The sequence below is a fragment of the Kogia breviceps genome, chromosome 6 (genome assembly GCF_026419965.1).
Source record: "Kogia breviceps isolate mKogBre1 chromosome 6, mKogBre1 haplotype 1, whole genome shotgun sequence".
Lineage (NCBI taxonomy): Eukaryota > Metazoa > Chordata > Mammalia > Artiodactyla > Physeteridae > Kogia > Kogia breviceps.
In genome coordinates, this window is record NC_081315.1 from 62,956,524 (window position 1) to 62,973,818 (window position 17,295).

Consider the following 17,295-nt stretch of genomic DNA (forward strand, 5'->3'; position numbering starts at 1 on the left):
TTTCATTTAGCATGATGTTTTTGAGGGTCATCCATGTTGTAGCATATGTCAGTACTTCATTCCTTTTTGGCTGAATAATATTCCATTGTATGGATTTACCACAATTTGTTTATCCATTCATCAACTGATGGACATGTGTTGTTTCTGCCTTTTGGCTACTGTGAATAATGCTATGAACATTTGTGTACAAGTTTTTGTTTGAATAGTTGTTTTCAGCTCTTTTATGTATGTACATAGAAATGGAATTGCTGGATTATATGGTAATTCTATTTTAACTTTTTGAGGAATTTCCAAACTATTTTCCACAGTGGTTGAACCATTTTACCTTCCCACCAGTAATGTAAGAGGGTTCCAATTTCTCCACATCCTCTTCAACACTTGTTATTTTTCCTTCTTCTTCTCTTTTTTTTTATTATAGCCATCCTACTGGGTGTGAAGTGGTATCTTACTTTGATGTGCATTTCAGGTCATTTGCCCATTTTAAATAGGTTTAGGGGGGTTTTGTAATTGAGGAAGGGTAGAAACTTAATGGGCATCTGTCATTAAAAGGCCTTGTCAATCTAATGTCTTATTATTTGGGCCCAAAAACCATCAGCTTATCCAATCTTCCAATGTTCCACATTTCTGCAGTCTCTCTATTCCTTTTCATTTCTTCTTGCAAACCAGCCAGTTGTTGCCTTGCTAAATGTAGCCAGTCACAAGAATTCACACTACTACCTTTCTATTTTCCAATCTTTTCTTCTAAAAGGACAGACTCAGTAGTATTTTGTCTGCCTTCCAAATTATCACAGGCAATAGTTTTATAGCAAATATTTTACCCTGCAGAGCATTGGTCTTTATCTTTCCAGACTCTAATATCAGTTTCTTCTGTGCCTACCACCTGATGGCTAAGCCAGTGCTACATGTTTTAGAGTTCTGTACTGATAATAACAACATCTCATCCTACTACAATTTCACTATTAGAGAAACATTAGCTGTACCAACATGCCTCAAGTTTTCAGTGTTTTAACTCGACAGAGGTTAATGTCTCGGTTGTATAACAGTATAAGGCAGGCTTTCAGTGAGCAAACTTCCACAGGGTAATCCAGAAACCCAAGTTTTTTCCATTTTGTGACTCTGTCATTGCCTTTGGCCCCTCAGAATCTTTCAATTTCAGGTGGTAGCTGGTTTAACAGGGAGTGGAAGAAGCACATTTGCTTTGAGCCAGTTCAGCCCAAAAGTGACACCCATCATTTCTACTCACAATCTATTGGTAGGAATTAGTCTTATAGCTTTGCATAGGTACATGGGGTAGAGAGGGGACACAGCAAGGGGTGGGGTGAAGGGCCTGAGAAATGTGGTCTGTGATTGGACAGTCTCTTGCCAGCAACAACTCTACATTATGGAAGGGGAACTCAAAGTCTTCAGTGGATAGCTGGCTGTCTTTATCACATCTGGAAGTTTATCACTAAAGGAAATTGTAAAGGAACTATAGATCGTGGTAAAGGTGTAGGTAACACTAAATGAATATTGACTGCAATATAGGTGATGAGAAGTGGTTGGATTCTGGATATATTCTGAAGGTGGAGCGAATTAGAGTTGCTGACAGATTGGCCATGAGGTGAGAGAGAGTCAAGGAAGACTCCAAAGCTTTGAGCCTAGTTAACAGGAAGGATGGAAATTGAGTAGTTTCATTGCTTTCCTCACGTGAGTCCAAGGGTTAGCCCGCTGTGAGCACTAAATCCTAAGCCCTGCCTGCATGGCAAAGGCCAACATCATCACCTTCCCAAATCCAGAGGAGCTGCACCATCAGTGCAACTTTTCACTGCTTTCTTAGGTTCCTGCACTTGGCCTTACTCTTACTTTCTTCCAAGATCAGTTATGCATTTAAAAGCTTGCTTCTTATATTTTTCTAGCATTTCTGAGTAGTAATAGTGGCAGTGTTATAGGGTTACATAATCCACTATATCACTGGATCTATTACTTTTTTATTAGGTTATATCATGTTTCTTTCTTATCAGAAAAGAGGCAACATCTAAAGCCCAGAAAGTTATAGCAAAAAAATTAAGAGTTTTTTTTTCACTTTACTGCCTTTCCTTCCAAACAAATCCCACTTTTATGTATACATTGTATTTTCATGATTACATGGGAAAAAATGACTTCCTCTTTGAAGCCAGTTGAGTAGAAGCAGCTCAATAAAAGATTAAATTCGGGACTTCCCTGGTGGTTCAGTGGTTAAGACTCCCCACTTCCACTGCAGGGGCTGCCAGTTTGACTCCTGGTCGGGAAACTAAGATCCCACATGCCATGCGCAGTACAGCCAAAAAAAAAAAAAAAAAAAAAAAATGAAATTTGACTGAAATATTTTACAATTGTTCTCAGATTATTTTCACACAGATATCACATAATCATTCTCACTAAACCCTCTATTTTTGCCTAGCTAAATTAATTTTCTCTCTCTCTTGATCTTTTTGTAAAAGACCCAACTATTCTTAAAAAGCAGATTTGGCTTTTTAACAAAAAGTAGGCCAATAAGCTTCTGTCAGTCTGCCTACAGATAAATATGGGTCATGGATTTTAACTTGAAGATTAAACGTATACATTTATTTTGGTATCCTCTCAAAACTCCAATAAAATGATAGGTATAACAACAATTAGAGATTTTAATGTATAAACCACTAGGACTTTTTAGAAAAAGAACAAGAGAAAAGAAATTTCAAAATTTTGGAAGCTAGGAAAATGGGTTCTGAGTACTTAGTAGCCTCATTAGAGCAATAAAAGCTCGAAAAACAAGCTTATAGCAGAAGATATTAAGATGCCAAATGATCCAGGGCATAGAACCTTGGAAAGGATCAGAAATTGGACACACATCGTACTTCTAAAAGGAGACACACAGTACTTCTAAAAGCAGTATGGGTCTAGAAAGAAGAGATTGGGTATAAAGTCTTTAAAAGGAACATTTTACCTGTAGAGCCCCTTCCCGACTTTTTACAGCCAGTTTCCTCTCCTTACCCCTGACAAAGGATAATAAATTGTATTATCTAAAGACAACAGACCTAAGAGATTCTAAACTCATTTACCAGGTGCAGTTAAGGCCAGAGTGACCATCATATTAAAATTAGGTGGACTAAGTAAAAATCTGCATCCTGAATAGGGTGACCATTCCCCAACCTCTCTCCCAGTCAGCTTCACCCAGGCAGGAGATTAGAGGATTCCTCCCTAAGAAAACTCAAGAGGCCAAGGAAAAAAGACCTACAGATACTGACCTACAGATATTGAGGCATTCGCCCAGTGAAACAGTCAGGTTCATACCAGATCCTATAGTGAAGCCCACCAAATGGTAGCCCTCACTCACTCATATGGAGTTCCCAATCATCATTTTAGATCATGAGATACTTGAGAAAAATCTCTATAATAAAAAAAAAATCAAAGTAAACAGAAAAAAGGAACTCAGATAAAACAGATAATGCAGAAGCAAAAGAAAGCTTCATTAAAAAAAAATACCTCTGAGGGGAAGGATAAATTAGAAGTTTGGGATTAACACAAACACACTACTATGTATAAAATAGATAACCAATAAGGACCTACTGTATAGCACAGGGAACTATACTCAATATTTTGTAATAACCTATAAGAGAAAAGAATCTGAAAAGGAATATATATGTATATATATATACACACATATACATATGTATGTATATCTGAATCACTATGTTGTACACATGAAACTAACACAATATTGTAAATTATACTTCACTTAAAAAAGCAAACAGGGCTTCCCTGGTGATGCAGTGGTTAAGAATCTGCCTGCCAATGCAGGGGACATGGGTTCGAGCCTCATTAGAGCAGTAAAAGCTGCTGGTCCGGGAAGATCCCACATGCCGTGGAGCAACTAAGCCCATGCGCCACAACTACTGAGCCTGAGCTCTAGAGCCTGCGAGCCACAACTACTGAGCCCGTGTGCCTAGAGCCCATGCTCCGCAACAAGAGAAGCCACCACAACAAAGAGTAGCCCCCACCCACCACAACTAGAGAAAGCCCGCGGACAGCAACAAAGACCCAACGCAGCCAAAAATAAATAAATTTATTTAAAAAAAAAAAGACCTCTCTAATGTCTTGGGAGAAATAATAGAAGATAATATTATACAACCCTTAAACAAGAATGGAAAACTATATAAAAGCTTATTCATAGAACAAAAAGATCCTTGGGAAGTTAAAACAACAGTAAAGGGGACTTCCCTGGTGGCACAGTGGTTGCAAGTCCGCCTGCCAATGCGGGGGATGCGGGTTCGGGCCCTGGGCCGGGAAGATCCCACGTGCTGTGGAGCAACTAAGCCCGTGGGCCATGGCCGCTGAGCCTGCACTCTGGAGCCCACGTGCCGCGGCTGCTGGGCCTGCGTGCCACAAGTGCTGAGGCCTGCGTGCCTGAGGCCCGTGCTCCGCAACGGGAGAGGCTGCCGCAATGAGAGGCCCGCGCACCGCAACGAAGAGTGGCCCCTGCTCGCTGCAACTGGAGAAAGCCCACGTGCAGCAACGAAGACCCAACGCAGCCAAAAATAAAATACTAATAAATAATAAATAAACAGTAAAATTTTTAAATTAAAAAGAATGATTGCAATATGAAGTTGAGATATTCTTTCAGAGAGCAGAGCAAAAAGAGAGAGAAAAGACAGAATCAGTCTAAGAGATATGATTAACAGGATTTTCAGAAAAAGAAAATGAAGGAATCAGAGGGGAGAAAATCAGATTAATACAAGAAAAAAATCCTAGAACTGAATAACATGAATTTACAGATTCAATGAAAAACAAAAGAGGATCATAGCAGGGCATGTAATCTTGAAATTATAGAACGTTAAAAAGGAAGAGAAGATTCTGAAGGTTTTTAGAGAGAATAAACAAAGACTTGGCAATTAGAATAACAGATCTTGCAAAAGCAATATATGGGTGCTAAACAAAAATGAAGGAATGCTTTTAAAATCCTGAAGTTAAATGATTTCCACACTAGACTTCTATACCCAAATTATCAAGGGTAGAATAAAGACATTTCTAGGTATGTAACTTCTCAGAAACATATCTCCCTCTCACCTTTTCTAAGAAGTTTTCAGCAGAAATTTTTCACCAACAGAAGGAAATAAATCAAGAAAGGGAATGAAATGAGACTGAAAAAACAAAAGGCCCTGCACAAGAGAAGGGCATTCCCAGGATACTGGTGCAGAAAGATCTGAAGATTAAAGCTATAGGTATAGCAAACCTAGACCCCAAACAAACCACATTGGAGTAGATCAAAAGGCTCTGTGAGGAACTTCAAGATAAAGCAGAAGGATCCAACAGATGAGCCATCAAAGGAAAGATATTTTCCAGCTCCTTTGGAGAGTTTGGGAATGAATTACTGGTTGGTAGATTAAAAACTAATAAATGAAAACATTTTAACTACCTATTATTAGCTCTAGAGAAACCAAAAGCTATACATTAAAGTCAATGTAGTCAAATATGCTCCATGTCTCAGGGAATAGTTACAAAGCTTTAATTAAATAAAAAGAATAGAAAGAAAGGAAAGGTGTGTGTTTGGGGAAGGGGGGTTTGGAGGTATGGTAGGAGTTATATCCCCTTTTCTATAGTTGGAAACAGGAAAAGTCAAGAAAAAAAATATATATATATATGGTTTCTAGCAATACAGAGGAAAACAAACAGCAGGAAAAAATAAACAGCTAAATGAGGTGCATTCAGCAAGTATTTACTGAGCACCCACTATATGTCAGACACTGTTCTAGGTCAGGGTTTCTCAACCGTGGCACACTCTGGACTGTCCTATGCGTTGTAGGATATTCAACAGTATTCCTGGCTTCTATCCATTAGATGCCCAGTAGCACCCCTGCAGTCATGACAGTCAAAAATGTCTCCTGATATCACCAAAAGTCCTCTGGAGGGCAAAATTATCCCCAGGTGAGAACCACTGTTCCAGGAAATACAGATACAGCAATTAACAAAACACACAAAAAAGAGCTGAAAGTGATTACCTCTGCAAAATAGGATCAGGTTGAGAAGGAGCAGGGCAGGAAAATGCAGTTTTTACTCATAAGCCTTAAGAATTCTGACTTTTCAAACTATATATATACACTATATTAATAAAAGACAATAATCTAAGAGAAAGATATAAAGTCCATTTATACCTTCACTGTTTCTACACGAGGCAGTAGAGTCATGCAATTCTAGATTTGAATTCCAGCTCCACCACTTACTCTAAATCTGAGGCAAGTAACTTAAACCTTTCTGAGCCTCATTTTCTTCAACACTATAAAACAGGAATATTCACCTAAGGTTATTATAAGTATTGCATATTATTATGCAAAAATACATATAATGCATGTCCTATAGTACCTGCACTTTAAGCATTCCATAAATTATAACATCTTGGAAAGTGTATGTAGTCACTAGCTTCCATACGCCAGATCCTTGAGAATAACCACCAGCATCTTGGATATATAAACCTGGGGCTCCCATAACTTGTCATACACTAGTCACGAGGCCATCTGAGTGGCATACCAAGACTCACGCCATTTATAGCATGCACTGTAATCATGTACATACCTTGATTTTGTTCTTGGAAAATCACCCTATATACTGAGAGTAAAAAAGCAGATCTGATGCATGAAGAAAGATAACTGAAATATGTTAGAGTTTTACTCATCCAGGTGGCAGATAGCAGAAATCCATGTAAGCATCAAGCAATGTATTTGTATCATGACTATATGAAAAGCAGTTACATATATTTTAAAAATAAAAAGGAGTAGACCAAATGAAAACAATAAAGCTTACTTCAGGGGGTGGGGGGAAGGATTTTACAATTTCGTGTGACCGTGTTTCATTTCTCTCCACTGCTCCTTGGATTCTTTCAATAATCTTAATAAAATTTAATAAAAGTGAGCTATTTTGTTTAGGTTAATTAGGTTAAGATATGAAACTTTCTGTATCGTACTTAACAAAATCCATCTCATTATTCATCAAAATATTAATTATAATAATGGCATAATTTATTCTTATATCCAGTCTCAATATACTATATTCACTATCTCAGTTAATCCTCACAATCTGGGCTACTATGTGGCAGATACTATCATCCTCATTTAATAGATTTAGTCATTCATTTTTTCAACAAATACTATTATAATTGAACACCTGGCTCTATGTTGTTCGCTGTTGGGAATATAGCAGTGAATGAAACAGACAAAAAAATCCCTGCGTTCATAGAACTTATGTTCTCAACAAACAACAAATAAGTAAAATGTACATATTGTTAGATAAGGGATAAGTACTTTGGAGAAAAATAATGTATTGAAGAGGAAGAAGGCTTCTGGAATGGAGATGCGGTAGCAATTTTAAATAGGGTTGTAGGGGATAGTGGAATAAGTAAAATCATGATGTAAAGATGAGGAAACTGAAGTTCAGAGAGTTAGTAACTTATTCAAGTTCCCAAAATTAATAAAGCCAATAAAAGTATAGCTGAACACAATAAAGAATCTTGGTGCATCATTTTATAACAGCTGCTCAGACGTATTGAGACTTTTTGTGATTGGTCAAATCCAAATTAAATCCGTTCTTCTAACTCGTTCTAATAAGTATTGCAGTGTGCACATTAATCCAGAAATGGAAAGAAAACATTAAATTTGTGTTTATTTTCATTTCAGGCCAAAGAATCCCAAAACACAAGAAAGATTCTTGGGAGGATATGGTAGGAACACTTCAAAAAGATTATAGTCATCACCATGGCCATTCTCCTTTCAATCATCATCATTCTTTTAAGTACAAATGTAATACCATCTTGACCCTTCTCCCCATCCCCAGCAGGTACCAATAAATTGTTATATGTAATTATAGAGTTCTACAACCAACAATTACAAAAGCCTTCTCTAGTGGTAGGAGGTATGGAGGAAAAGGGGGTTGGAAGTATTTCCTTGTCCCTTTAGTGTTCCTTGACTCTTGTCTTTGTACCTCTCCCATTTATGTAAACCCATTTTTTTTTTTTAACCACTGCTCCACTACTCTTCTCTTTGTTAATATACAAGCACATACCCTGATATCAGACTGCCAAGCTTCAACTCTCCACTCTGCCACATACCATATAGATGACTTTGGACAAGTTGGTTAACCTTTGACCCTGTTTCCTCATCTTTAAAATGGAGCTAATAATAATATCGCATAGAGTTGTCTACCACATAGAAAATGCTACTTAAGTGTTAACTATTACTTAATAGGAAAGATGATTGCACTTATGGCATTGATTAAATCCCCATCATCTTACTCCTTACTCAGAAATGACCTTAAAATTCCCTTAGAAATAAGAATCCTTACATGAGTACAGTCCAGATACACATTCACCTCTTCTACATATTCTTTCATTTGAAATGAAAATTCAAACCATTGTGTTTTATACTAGGCATTTCTTTGGGTAAAGATTAAAAAATTAGGAAACTTTATCATTTCTCTAATAAATCACAGGTCATGTCTTCTATTTTACCACCCTAACAGCTTTTTTCTTTCTTTTTAACTGATACACTTCATCCAATAACCTTGACTCATTAAGATTTCTAAAACCCAAAATGTTCAACTTCACTTCGCAGTATGTTACAAGGTTTCATGAAATCTATTTCCTAAGTGGGATGTTGAGGTCTAAAGTAGGTTTTAAAAATCATAAAAATCAGAGGGATCCATGGGGAAGAATAAAAAGATTACAACAGGGGTTCCTGACTACTAGAGAACTCATTTTAATTCTGATAATGATCAAATATCAGCATTTTAAATAGGTCCCAATTCCTCCAGCACAACATCACCTTTCCATTCACAAAATTTTTTTTTTTTTTTTGCGGTACGCGGGCCTCTCACTGTTGTGGCCTCTCCTGTTGCAGAGCACAGGCTCCGGACGCGCAGGCTCAGCGGCCATCGCTCACGGGCCCAGCCGCTCCGCGGCATGTGGGATCCTCCCGGACCGGGGCACGAACCCGCGTCCCCTGCATCGGCAGGCGGACTCTCAACCACTGCGCCACCAGGCAAGCCCCACAAAATATTTTTTAAAGCATTTTAAATGTTAGAAACTTTTGGAGTTTCTGTAATTTACACCCAGGAAAAGAAATATAGTCTGACATATGTACTAAGTGCTTTGGGGGAGAGGTGTCTCATTAAATTTTACAATGACATGAAGAGGTTAAAAACTATTAAGTTAGTATAATGTAAAGCACATAAAATTGGCTGGCACGTGCTATGTTAATGTTAGTTCATATTATTATCTTTATTTTGCATATGAGAAAATAGCGAAGTTAAATGGCATGTTCAAGATCACACAGCTAGAAAGCTGAGAATTTACTGATTCAAGTACCGACTGAGGTATATAGCCACGAAACCCACATGTTTAACTCAGAGTATATTATCTGACCCCTTAAATTAATTGGGGGCCTGACAACACACATCAGTACTATTTTGCTTTGGACCAGGTTAGTAGGTTGTTTTGTGGGGGGGTGGGGGGGTAGAGATAGGAATCTGAAGGAATATTGTGAGAGGAGATATTGTCATGCATTTTGCTGCCATTATTTTTGTAGCCCTATAAAACTTGCCTCCAATTCTGTAATTTATAATTATGTACAAAACAATGTATTTGTATCCTGATTGCCAGTGAATACTAGCATATTTATTGCTAGAAGACATCAAATTTAACACCTAATCTAGCCACCACACCACCCCCAATTTTACATTTTAGGATGCCAAGACCCAGAAGCCTAAAAAATAAATAAAATGCCTTTGCAACCTCCCTCCACTTGCAGCGTGTTTAAAGCACAGGCTATCACCCTGGTTCCAGGCAGCACGTCCCATGTAATACCTGTTTTCCTAGGCGGTCTTAAATAGAGTTTTAAGAGTTTTCCAGATGACTTCTATTTTTATGAACTGTTGAAAGCTGCTAGGAAGAAGCAAAGCACTCATTTAGTAAAGTGTTTCCCTGCTATTTGTGCAACATCTAGCAGAATGTACCTGAGTAGAAAGAAACAAATATTAAGACAATCTTAGATTTTTCATTTATGCATTCAAATATTGTTGAGTTCCTCCTCTGCACCAAAACAGTCCTAAATCATTAGGATTTATTCGAAGTTACCACATTGATAGAGATATAACAGATGTTTGAGAAATTAATGGCTGTATATAGAAGTATAAGAAATGGTCCTGATCCTAAGGGAAGCTAACATTCCAGTTGAGGAGGCAAGACCAACAAAGATCATAAACATGTTAAAATAACATCTACTAAGTGATGCATTGTGTGGCAGGGAAAAAATACAAGAAAGATAATGATCAACGCTGGCTCCAGTCACTGAGGAACATTTGCACGCTTGTAAGTGAGATGTGAATTGGACCTTATTAGAAATCAAATTTATCTCCACAGGTAAAGGCAGTCCAGTATTAAGCTACTGAGCACTGATATGCCAGTAGCTGCTGAAGTACTTTATTTTTATTTAATCCTAACCCTGAGGTGGGTACTATTATTATTTCCATTTTACAGATAAGAAAACAAGCACAAGTTAAGTCACTTGCCAGAGTCCACTGGGCTAACATAGTAAGAGGAAAAAAGATGAACAAATGAAGACACTGCTTGCTGTGTGGGTAGAGAAAGTGGACTAGACCTTCGGAGTTCAGTCGTGCATTCATTCATTCACTCAGATGGACTGCAGCAGAGCTCAGCCTTCGGTTCTCTTCATTTCCCACACTCTCCAAGGTGCTTTTTTACACTCCCACGGCATTGCCTTCTCCAGCAATAACCTTCCTTCTGAATTCCAAACCATTTTCTCTACTGGAGACATCCACTTGGATAACGTGCAAACACCTCAAATATTAAATCCTAAAACTCGCATATATTCTTCTTCCTTTTCCCACAAAACTGCTTACTGGACCTTATCTCCTGTGTCTATAAAGGGGATCACAGCTATTCTGTGATCCAGACCTTAGTCTACTGTGACTCCTCCCTTCTGCTTATCTCCTTTTCCCAAATTACTCACCAAAATCAGAGCTTCCACATGAAATCTCCTGAAGACTCAGAGCACAGAAGCCCAGAAGAGTGACAGAAGCAAAAGTAGGGAGTCCCTGCAGGTACCCAGGCAAGCTTCAAAAAGGGCACTCATCCCCATCATGGTGGGCAACTAGGTGTGTCTACTCCCCTCAAGCCTTTTTTTGTATTCGGACTGCCTAGCACATACAGACAGATATTAACATTTGGTACGTTTTCATATGCATGATTTCCATAGCTCTTAAACATGATCACAGCAATAAATATGAAGCTTTGGTGTTCAATGCTCAGCATCAGAATCACCTGGGGATCCTAATAAGACAGTGTAGGCTGTCTGGGCTCCAAACCTGAAGATTCTGCTTAAGGTTGGGATGGCGCCTCAAAGTGTTATGTGTTTAACCCCATTCAGTGTACGAAGCTGAGAACAACTATCAAAGCACTTTTCACATACCTATCATTTAATGTCCATCCCTAAAGAACACCTAATTTTAGTTGGAAAAACTGATGCTTGTTGGAGAAGTTCGATTTTATTTGCCCAGCATCACAGGGCAAATGACAGAGTGGGACCTCTGAACCATTCACTTGAAATACCTATTCCATTCAACATATTAAACAAGAATTTTAAAAATATCTACAAAATAGAATGCCCCACACATTTTAATAAATCTGAATTATTTTAACTTGTTTTGAAAATTCGTTATCTCATTATAGTCTTCGCAGAAGCTAAACAAAATGCATTATTTAATTCCGGCCTGATTTTTAGACAAATCACAAGCTGCTTACAGGAAAACAGGTCATTTGAGGGGAAGCCCCTGCTCAGCACCACACCATGACCCACCATGATGGGAACCTCTCTCTTGGCAAGCCAGCACTAAGTGACCCACATTCCTTAGAGTTCTCAAAGGAACGTAGGAAACGTAATAATGAAATGATACTGTTAGGTTTTTCTGTATTTACGTTGAGTATGGGTACCTTGATTAACATTGCTATTGTACACATCTAATTCAATTTGCCATTTTTTGAAAAATTTATCTGCATAGAGAGTAAATGCATCCCCAGCCCTTTTAGTGGTTTCACTACAATTTGACAGCAAGCCCAGTAGAGGCTAAAGACTGAACATCCCCATATAAAATACTCCTACTCTTGATATCCTTTCTCATGAACATTCTGGAGAAAACTGGAAACTGCTTTTTTCTTCCATCAAAATCTCAACCTGCAATAGTTTAACCAATTATGCATCACTAACTTTAAAAAGAATCCCGTCATTTAACATTGTCATTTTAAACATGACAGTAGTTGCCGTACCTTCCCAAATAAGACCTACATTATTTCAAGAAATTCATCCAAGAGGGGAAACCTTAAATTAAAAAAAAAAAAGACAGTGCAAAAAATCCATGACTGCTGTTAAGAGTTTAATTTTAAGACAAAAGCCAAAAGCACTACATTATAATTTAAACATAATCTTTTGGAAAAGAGAGTTTAGTGCAAATCAAAACCCCATTAAAGCCCACTATAAACTTCACTTGAAGATTCTAGAAGTAGGCTTCTAAAACTGGAAACACTTGGTTCTAACAAAATCTGCTTAGGGAGAATATGTCTTGAAAATGTCAAATGGTACAGAAAACATTGTTGGTTTAGAATCAAGTCAACCAGGTTCTAAAGAGACATGCTGATAGGTCTTAATACATATAACTAATTAGTTGTAGCATGCTTTATCAATTATTGTAGAAGCAATTTACAACAAATTTGAGTATTTCCAAGTTTTATTGCCTTAGCCAATCTCTTAACTACACTGCAATAATTATATAGCCATCTTCCAATTTCTACTTTTAAAAGGGTTCCACTTCATCAGTGTGAGATTGGCAAATGTTCTCTAAAAATGTGATAAAACCCTGTGTAACCCAAGGCCATCCATACAACAAAGGGGCAATTATGTAATTCCTTTTCTCAAGTATTTATTCAAAGCTTAGCTTTCCATGACATGTTAAATGTCACATTTAGGTACTGGCATAATACAACTGTTAAGTGTCTCCAATATTTTAAAAAATTTCAAAAAGCTAGGAAAGTAACCTTGCTTTCAAGTTCTAAAATACAAACAGATTATAGCCTACACAAATAAAATGTGTATCAACTAACCTTGAAATAAACTCTTTCCCAACACCGAGCAACTTAGGTAAGTTTCTCAAAACAGAATCCGATAACCCTAATATCAATGTTTAATTAGGACCTATCTGTACTTTCTCTGAAGACTTTAAAGAATTCCTCCCATGACAACTAAAATAACTGATTTGGACTGCTGAAAACAAGGAACACCTTGCTCTTACTTAGGATTTCATTCCTACAAAGTATCTCACCCTTTTTAAGTAGTAAAATAATTTTGTAAAGTCCTTTTTTCATGCCCTTTAAGCACCTTTCTGTCCCCCCAAATTATCCACCTCTACAGAGCTTACTGGAGAAAATGAACATTTAGCAGTTACCCCTCTGCTGTCTTCCTAAATTACATATTCCCTTGGATCCTGCAGTCTTTACCCAAAGCTACTATACTATAGCCACTTATAAAGGGAAGCTGTTGGAATTATCTCCTTCATGAGAATCTAAGAGATGCTTATGGACAATAGGGCAATATATAACTAGCCCAACTCAAGACAACAGAAAAAGTCAGTTTCAAACAGTTGCTGATTATCAATTAATAATAATGGAATGAATGAATGCAGTGACAAACCAAAGGGAGCAATATGCGGGCAATACTACCTCTAAGAGTTTAATACCAACCACCGACCCCCACCACCTCCCTTCCCCAGCATGGTACACACTACTGCTCGTTGTCCTCTTGTACACTCATTAGAATGCTAAGTCTGTATTTTTTTTCTTTCAAGCTAGACTTAGGGTCCATGATTAAAATGCTTGAGTGGTATAAGTTTTATGAAACATGCACCTTTATTTGTCTTTACACAAAAGTAAAAACAGAAAAACAAAAAATCCTTATGAAACAGCAAGCTTAACTCTAACCATCTTAAAACAAGTCCTTACAACTTCAGTGTAGGTAAGATCACTTGGTGTGTGCGAAATACAGAATCCCAGGGAACACCTCCAAACAATACTGATTCTGATATAAATAGCCTGCAGGTCTCTTTGAAATACCAACCAGATTATAATCAACCCTCCCCCAACTTTCCAGATTATAGGCAAGTGACAGCAATATACATCCCAACTCACCAATTTACACAACTGCATCTTACTAGAATCATGTTACACATGCAAAATTTCAGACTAGACTCCTAATTATAGCCAGTAGTGAAGAAAGGATAAAGTATGCATTCTTCTCAACTTTTCAAAAGTAGATAGTAACAGTCAGTCTTCATGAAGTCTGCGGTCATCCTTAATTAAGTATTAGTAAACTGATAAATTGCACTACTAAGTAAACTGCATCCAAAGAAATTTATTTATTTAGATGTGCATCCATTATGCATGGATCTAGATTTGTACATTTCAAGTTAATCTGACTCCAAACCAAATAAACTCATTATACATTTCAGGACCAACACAAATACTGGGTGGAGAGCGGGATCAGACCTGTTTTAAACTCCCAATACCGCAAGGCCATAAACATAAAGTACTCCTGAAGTACAAGACAACTTCAAAGAACTTTCCCAAGCAGTAAAACAAAGCACATAAAGTACAGAATACATAGACCTAATAATCAGATCCTAATGTTATTGAGACTACCTTTCAAAACTATCTCAGCATGAATGGCACCTGGACAGGTGTCCACACACTATATTCTAACTTGTATACAACAAAGAACAGTGAAGCAATTGCCATCCCAATGTGGAAAGAGTAATGTGGTAATAAGACCTGCAACCTTACAATACATATTTGAAGGTTAGAAAAGGAGTAAGAGGAAACCCAGAACCCCAGGAAGAGAGATTAACTCACTCACCTGGTAGCAAACATCTAGTAAACCAAAAGGTATCAAAATTTGACTTAGGACAACAGACCTAGAAAGGGGGGTTGGTAGCTCTAACAGGGTCTACAAAACTGATGGGAGAACTGAAATCAAAGCTTCCTAACACTGTCCAATAGGTAAATGAGATTTGTTCTATAATAAACTAGCAAACTACTTGTAAACTTCTACTTTGCTGGCCAAATTTTAGAATGGTACTGAACTACTTACATTTTGTCTCCCCAAATCTGTCATTACCACATACAAAAAGGGTGCTAAAAGTAAACAATACCACTTCTGGTCTCTTCTGAAATCCTACTAAAACCCATTACTTAAAAGGTGGTGGTGGGGGGCGCAACATTAAAAATATATAAGGTTAAAGAAAATGGGAGAGGGAATTCCCTGGCAGTCCAGTGGTTTTAGACTCTGCACTTTCATTGCCATGGGCACAGGTTCAATCCCTGGACTGGGAACTAAGATCCCACAAGCCATGCAGCCAAAAAACAAACAAACAAACCAAAAAACAAAAAGAAAATGGGAGAGGAAACAACTACAAAATTTTGGAAGCTGCAAACCTTTGAATAAATGGCAATTGACTAAGGAGACAAGAAAACTGACTATTCTGTCAGCAGTGAGGATATTTCAGATTGTACCACAGAACCCCCAAAGGCTTATTAGCAATCTGCAGCCCAGGTGTCTCTGTAAACAGAGGTAAAAGGAACTAAAAGAGGATTGGTTGAAAGTCTGTTTGACAAGTAGTTAAACCTCCAGATCCCCTCTGTACTGCTGGACAGCTGAACTCTTCCATCCTGGCAGAAACTTGTCTGAAGCAGGTTAAGAGGGTGGTCTTCGGACTCAATAGGCATACAATGATGAAAATAAAGGAGTTCAAGTAGTTTACTTGTTCAGATCCCTCAGGTTTCTCCCCTCACTGGGATCTCAGAACACTGGCAGCCAGGTTTTTTACCCTCCAGGCAGCAGAGTAGGAAAAGACTTCTCTGATGAACCTGATCAGCTCAAGGAAGGAAAAAAAAAAAATGTATCAAGAGGTTCCTCAATAAAATGACACAGCCCGAGCACCCAGTAGTGAACCCCATGGTTGACAAGTACCCATCCCTCAGCCCCACAAATTTATAACATCCAAGCTGCTTTAAAAATGCTGCACTCCTACTAAATATGAGACAAGGATCACCAAACATTTGAGGAAGATTATAGGCAGAGGCCAAAGCAACAGGAAAGAAAAGCATCTTGGAAGAAACAAACTCTGAAAGTTATTGTTAACTTTAGACTTGAATAAAAGATAATGCACACCCATGTAACAGGTTACTACTTACAACACAGGTTGGAGGAAGAGGTCTTAGATATTAGATGACTGAAATCAAAAACCTTAAAAGAAGTTGAAAGATTAAGTTGTAAAAATCGCTCAAAGGATAACAGCCTGCAATGGAAAATAGGAAAACCATATGCGCAAGGCTCACACCCAAAAAACAATTCTGGAGGAAAGACAGGGGTGGTGAAGGACATGAGGAAAGATCAGCTCCAGTAACATTTCCCAGGATTGAAGAGCATGTTTACACAATGACAGGACCCACTGAGAGCTCAGCACAATGGATGAAACAAACCCAAGATAGTCATGAAATTGGAGAACACTGATGATAGTGGTAAAACCCTAAGCATTTCACATGAATGATGAAAAATCAAATCTCTTCACTAAACCTTGAATTCTCTATTGAGCCAAACTAGTAATTCAGTTATGAGGATGGACTAGACCTTTATAGATGGGAAGGCCTCAGAAGCAGGAAGATGGGCTATAAAAAAGCCCTGGGATTCCAGAAATAAAGAACCTAAGTTGACAGGCACAAGGGAACGCCCCAGAATGACGGCAAAGCCCCAACTCAAGTTATTCAACAATTCTGAAGAGCAAGAAGTTCAGACTGAAATACAGAAGACCTAAGAAAAACATGAAGCTGATAAATGGATTTGTAAAAAGGGGAGTTTTTCAATTCTGTACAAGTCTGAAAGTAAATTACAGCCCAGTACACAGAAAAATATTCATCTAGGTCAAGAAATAACACCTGAAATGCATCTAGGAATAGCACTTTAAATGTGACATCGAATATATGGAAACAAATAGTATAAAAATCAAGGTTAAGAACTGTTTTTCCCTAACTCTGTGTGCAAGTTTAACTTTTATACAAAGTCGTAAGTAGGAATAAATCACCCCCTAAAATTAAAACATTAAACTGCTGGGGGCAAAGAATTAAACCTGAGTACATCTTTAGTTGCACCTTTCTAATTAAATCTAAAAATCACGGGGCACAACATTTTGACA

The 17,295-nt window shown here is 37.8% G+C and overlaps 1 protein-coding gene across 1 annotated transcript in view; it reads left to right on the forward strand.

Moving 5' to 3' along the window:
• The window catches only part of LOC131758164 (uncharacterized), a 32,382-nt gene extending 24,670 nt beyond the window's left edge, over positions 1-7,712 (forward strand). The window contains exon 7 of the mRNA XM_059066117.2: positions 7,665-7,712. Coding sequence (XP_058922100.2) covers positions 7,665-7,712 — 48 coding nt within the window. The remainder of the gene's footprint in view (positions 1-7,664) is intronic.
• Positions 7,713-17,295: the final 9,583 nt, after the last annotated feature.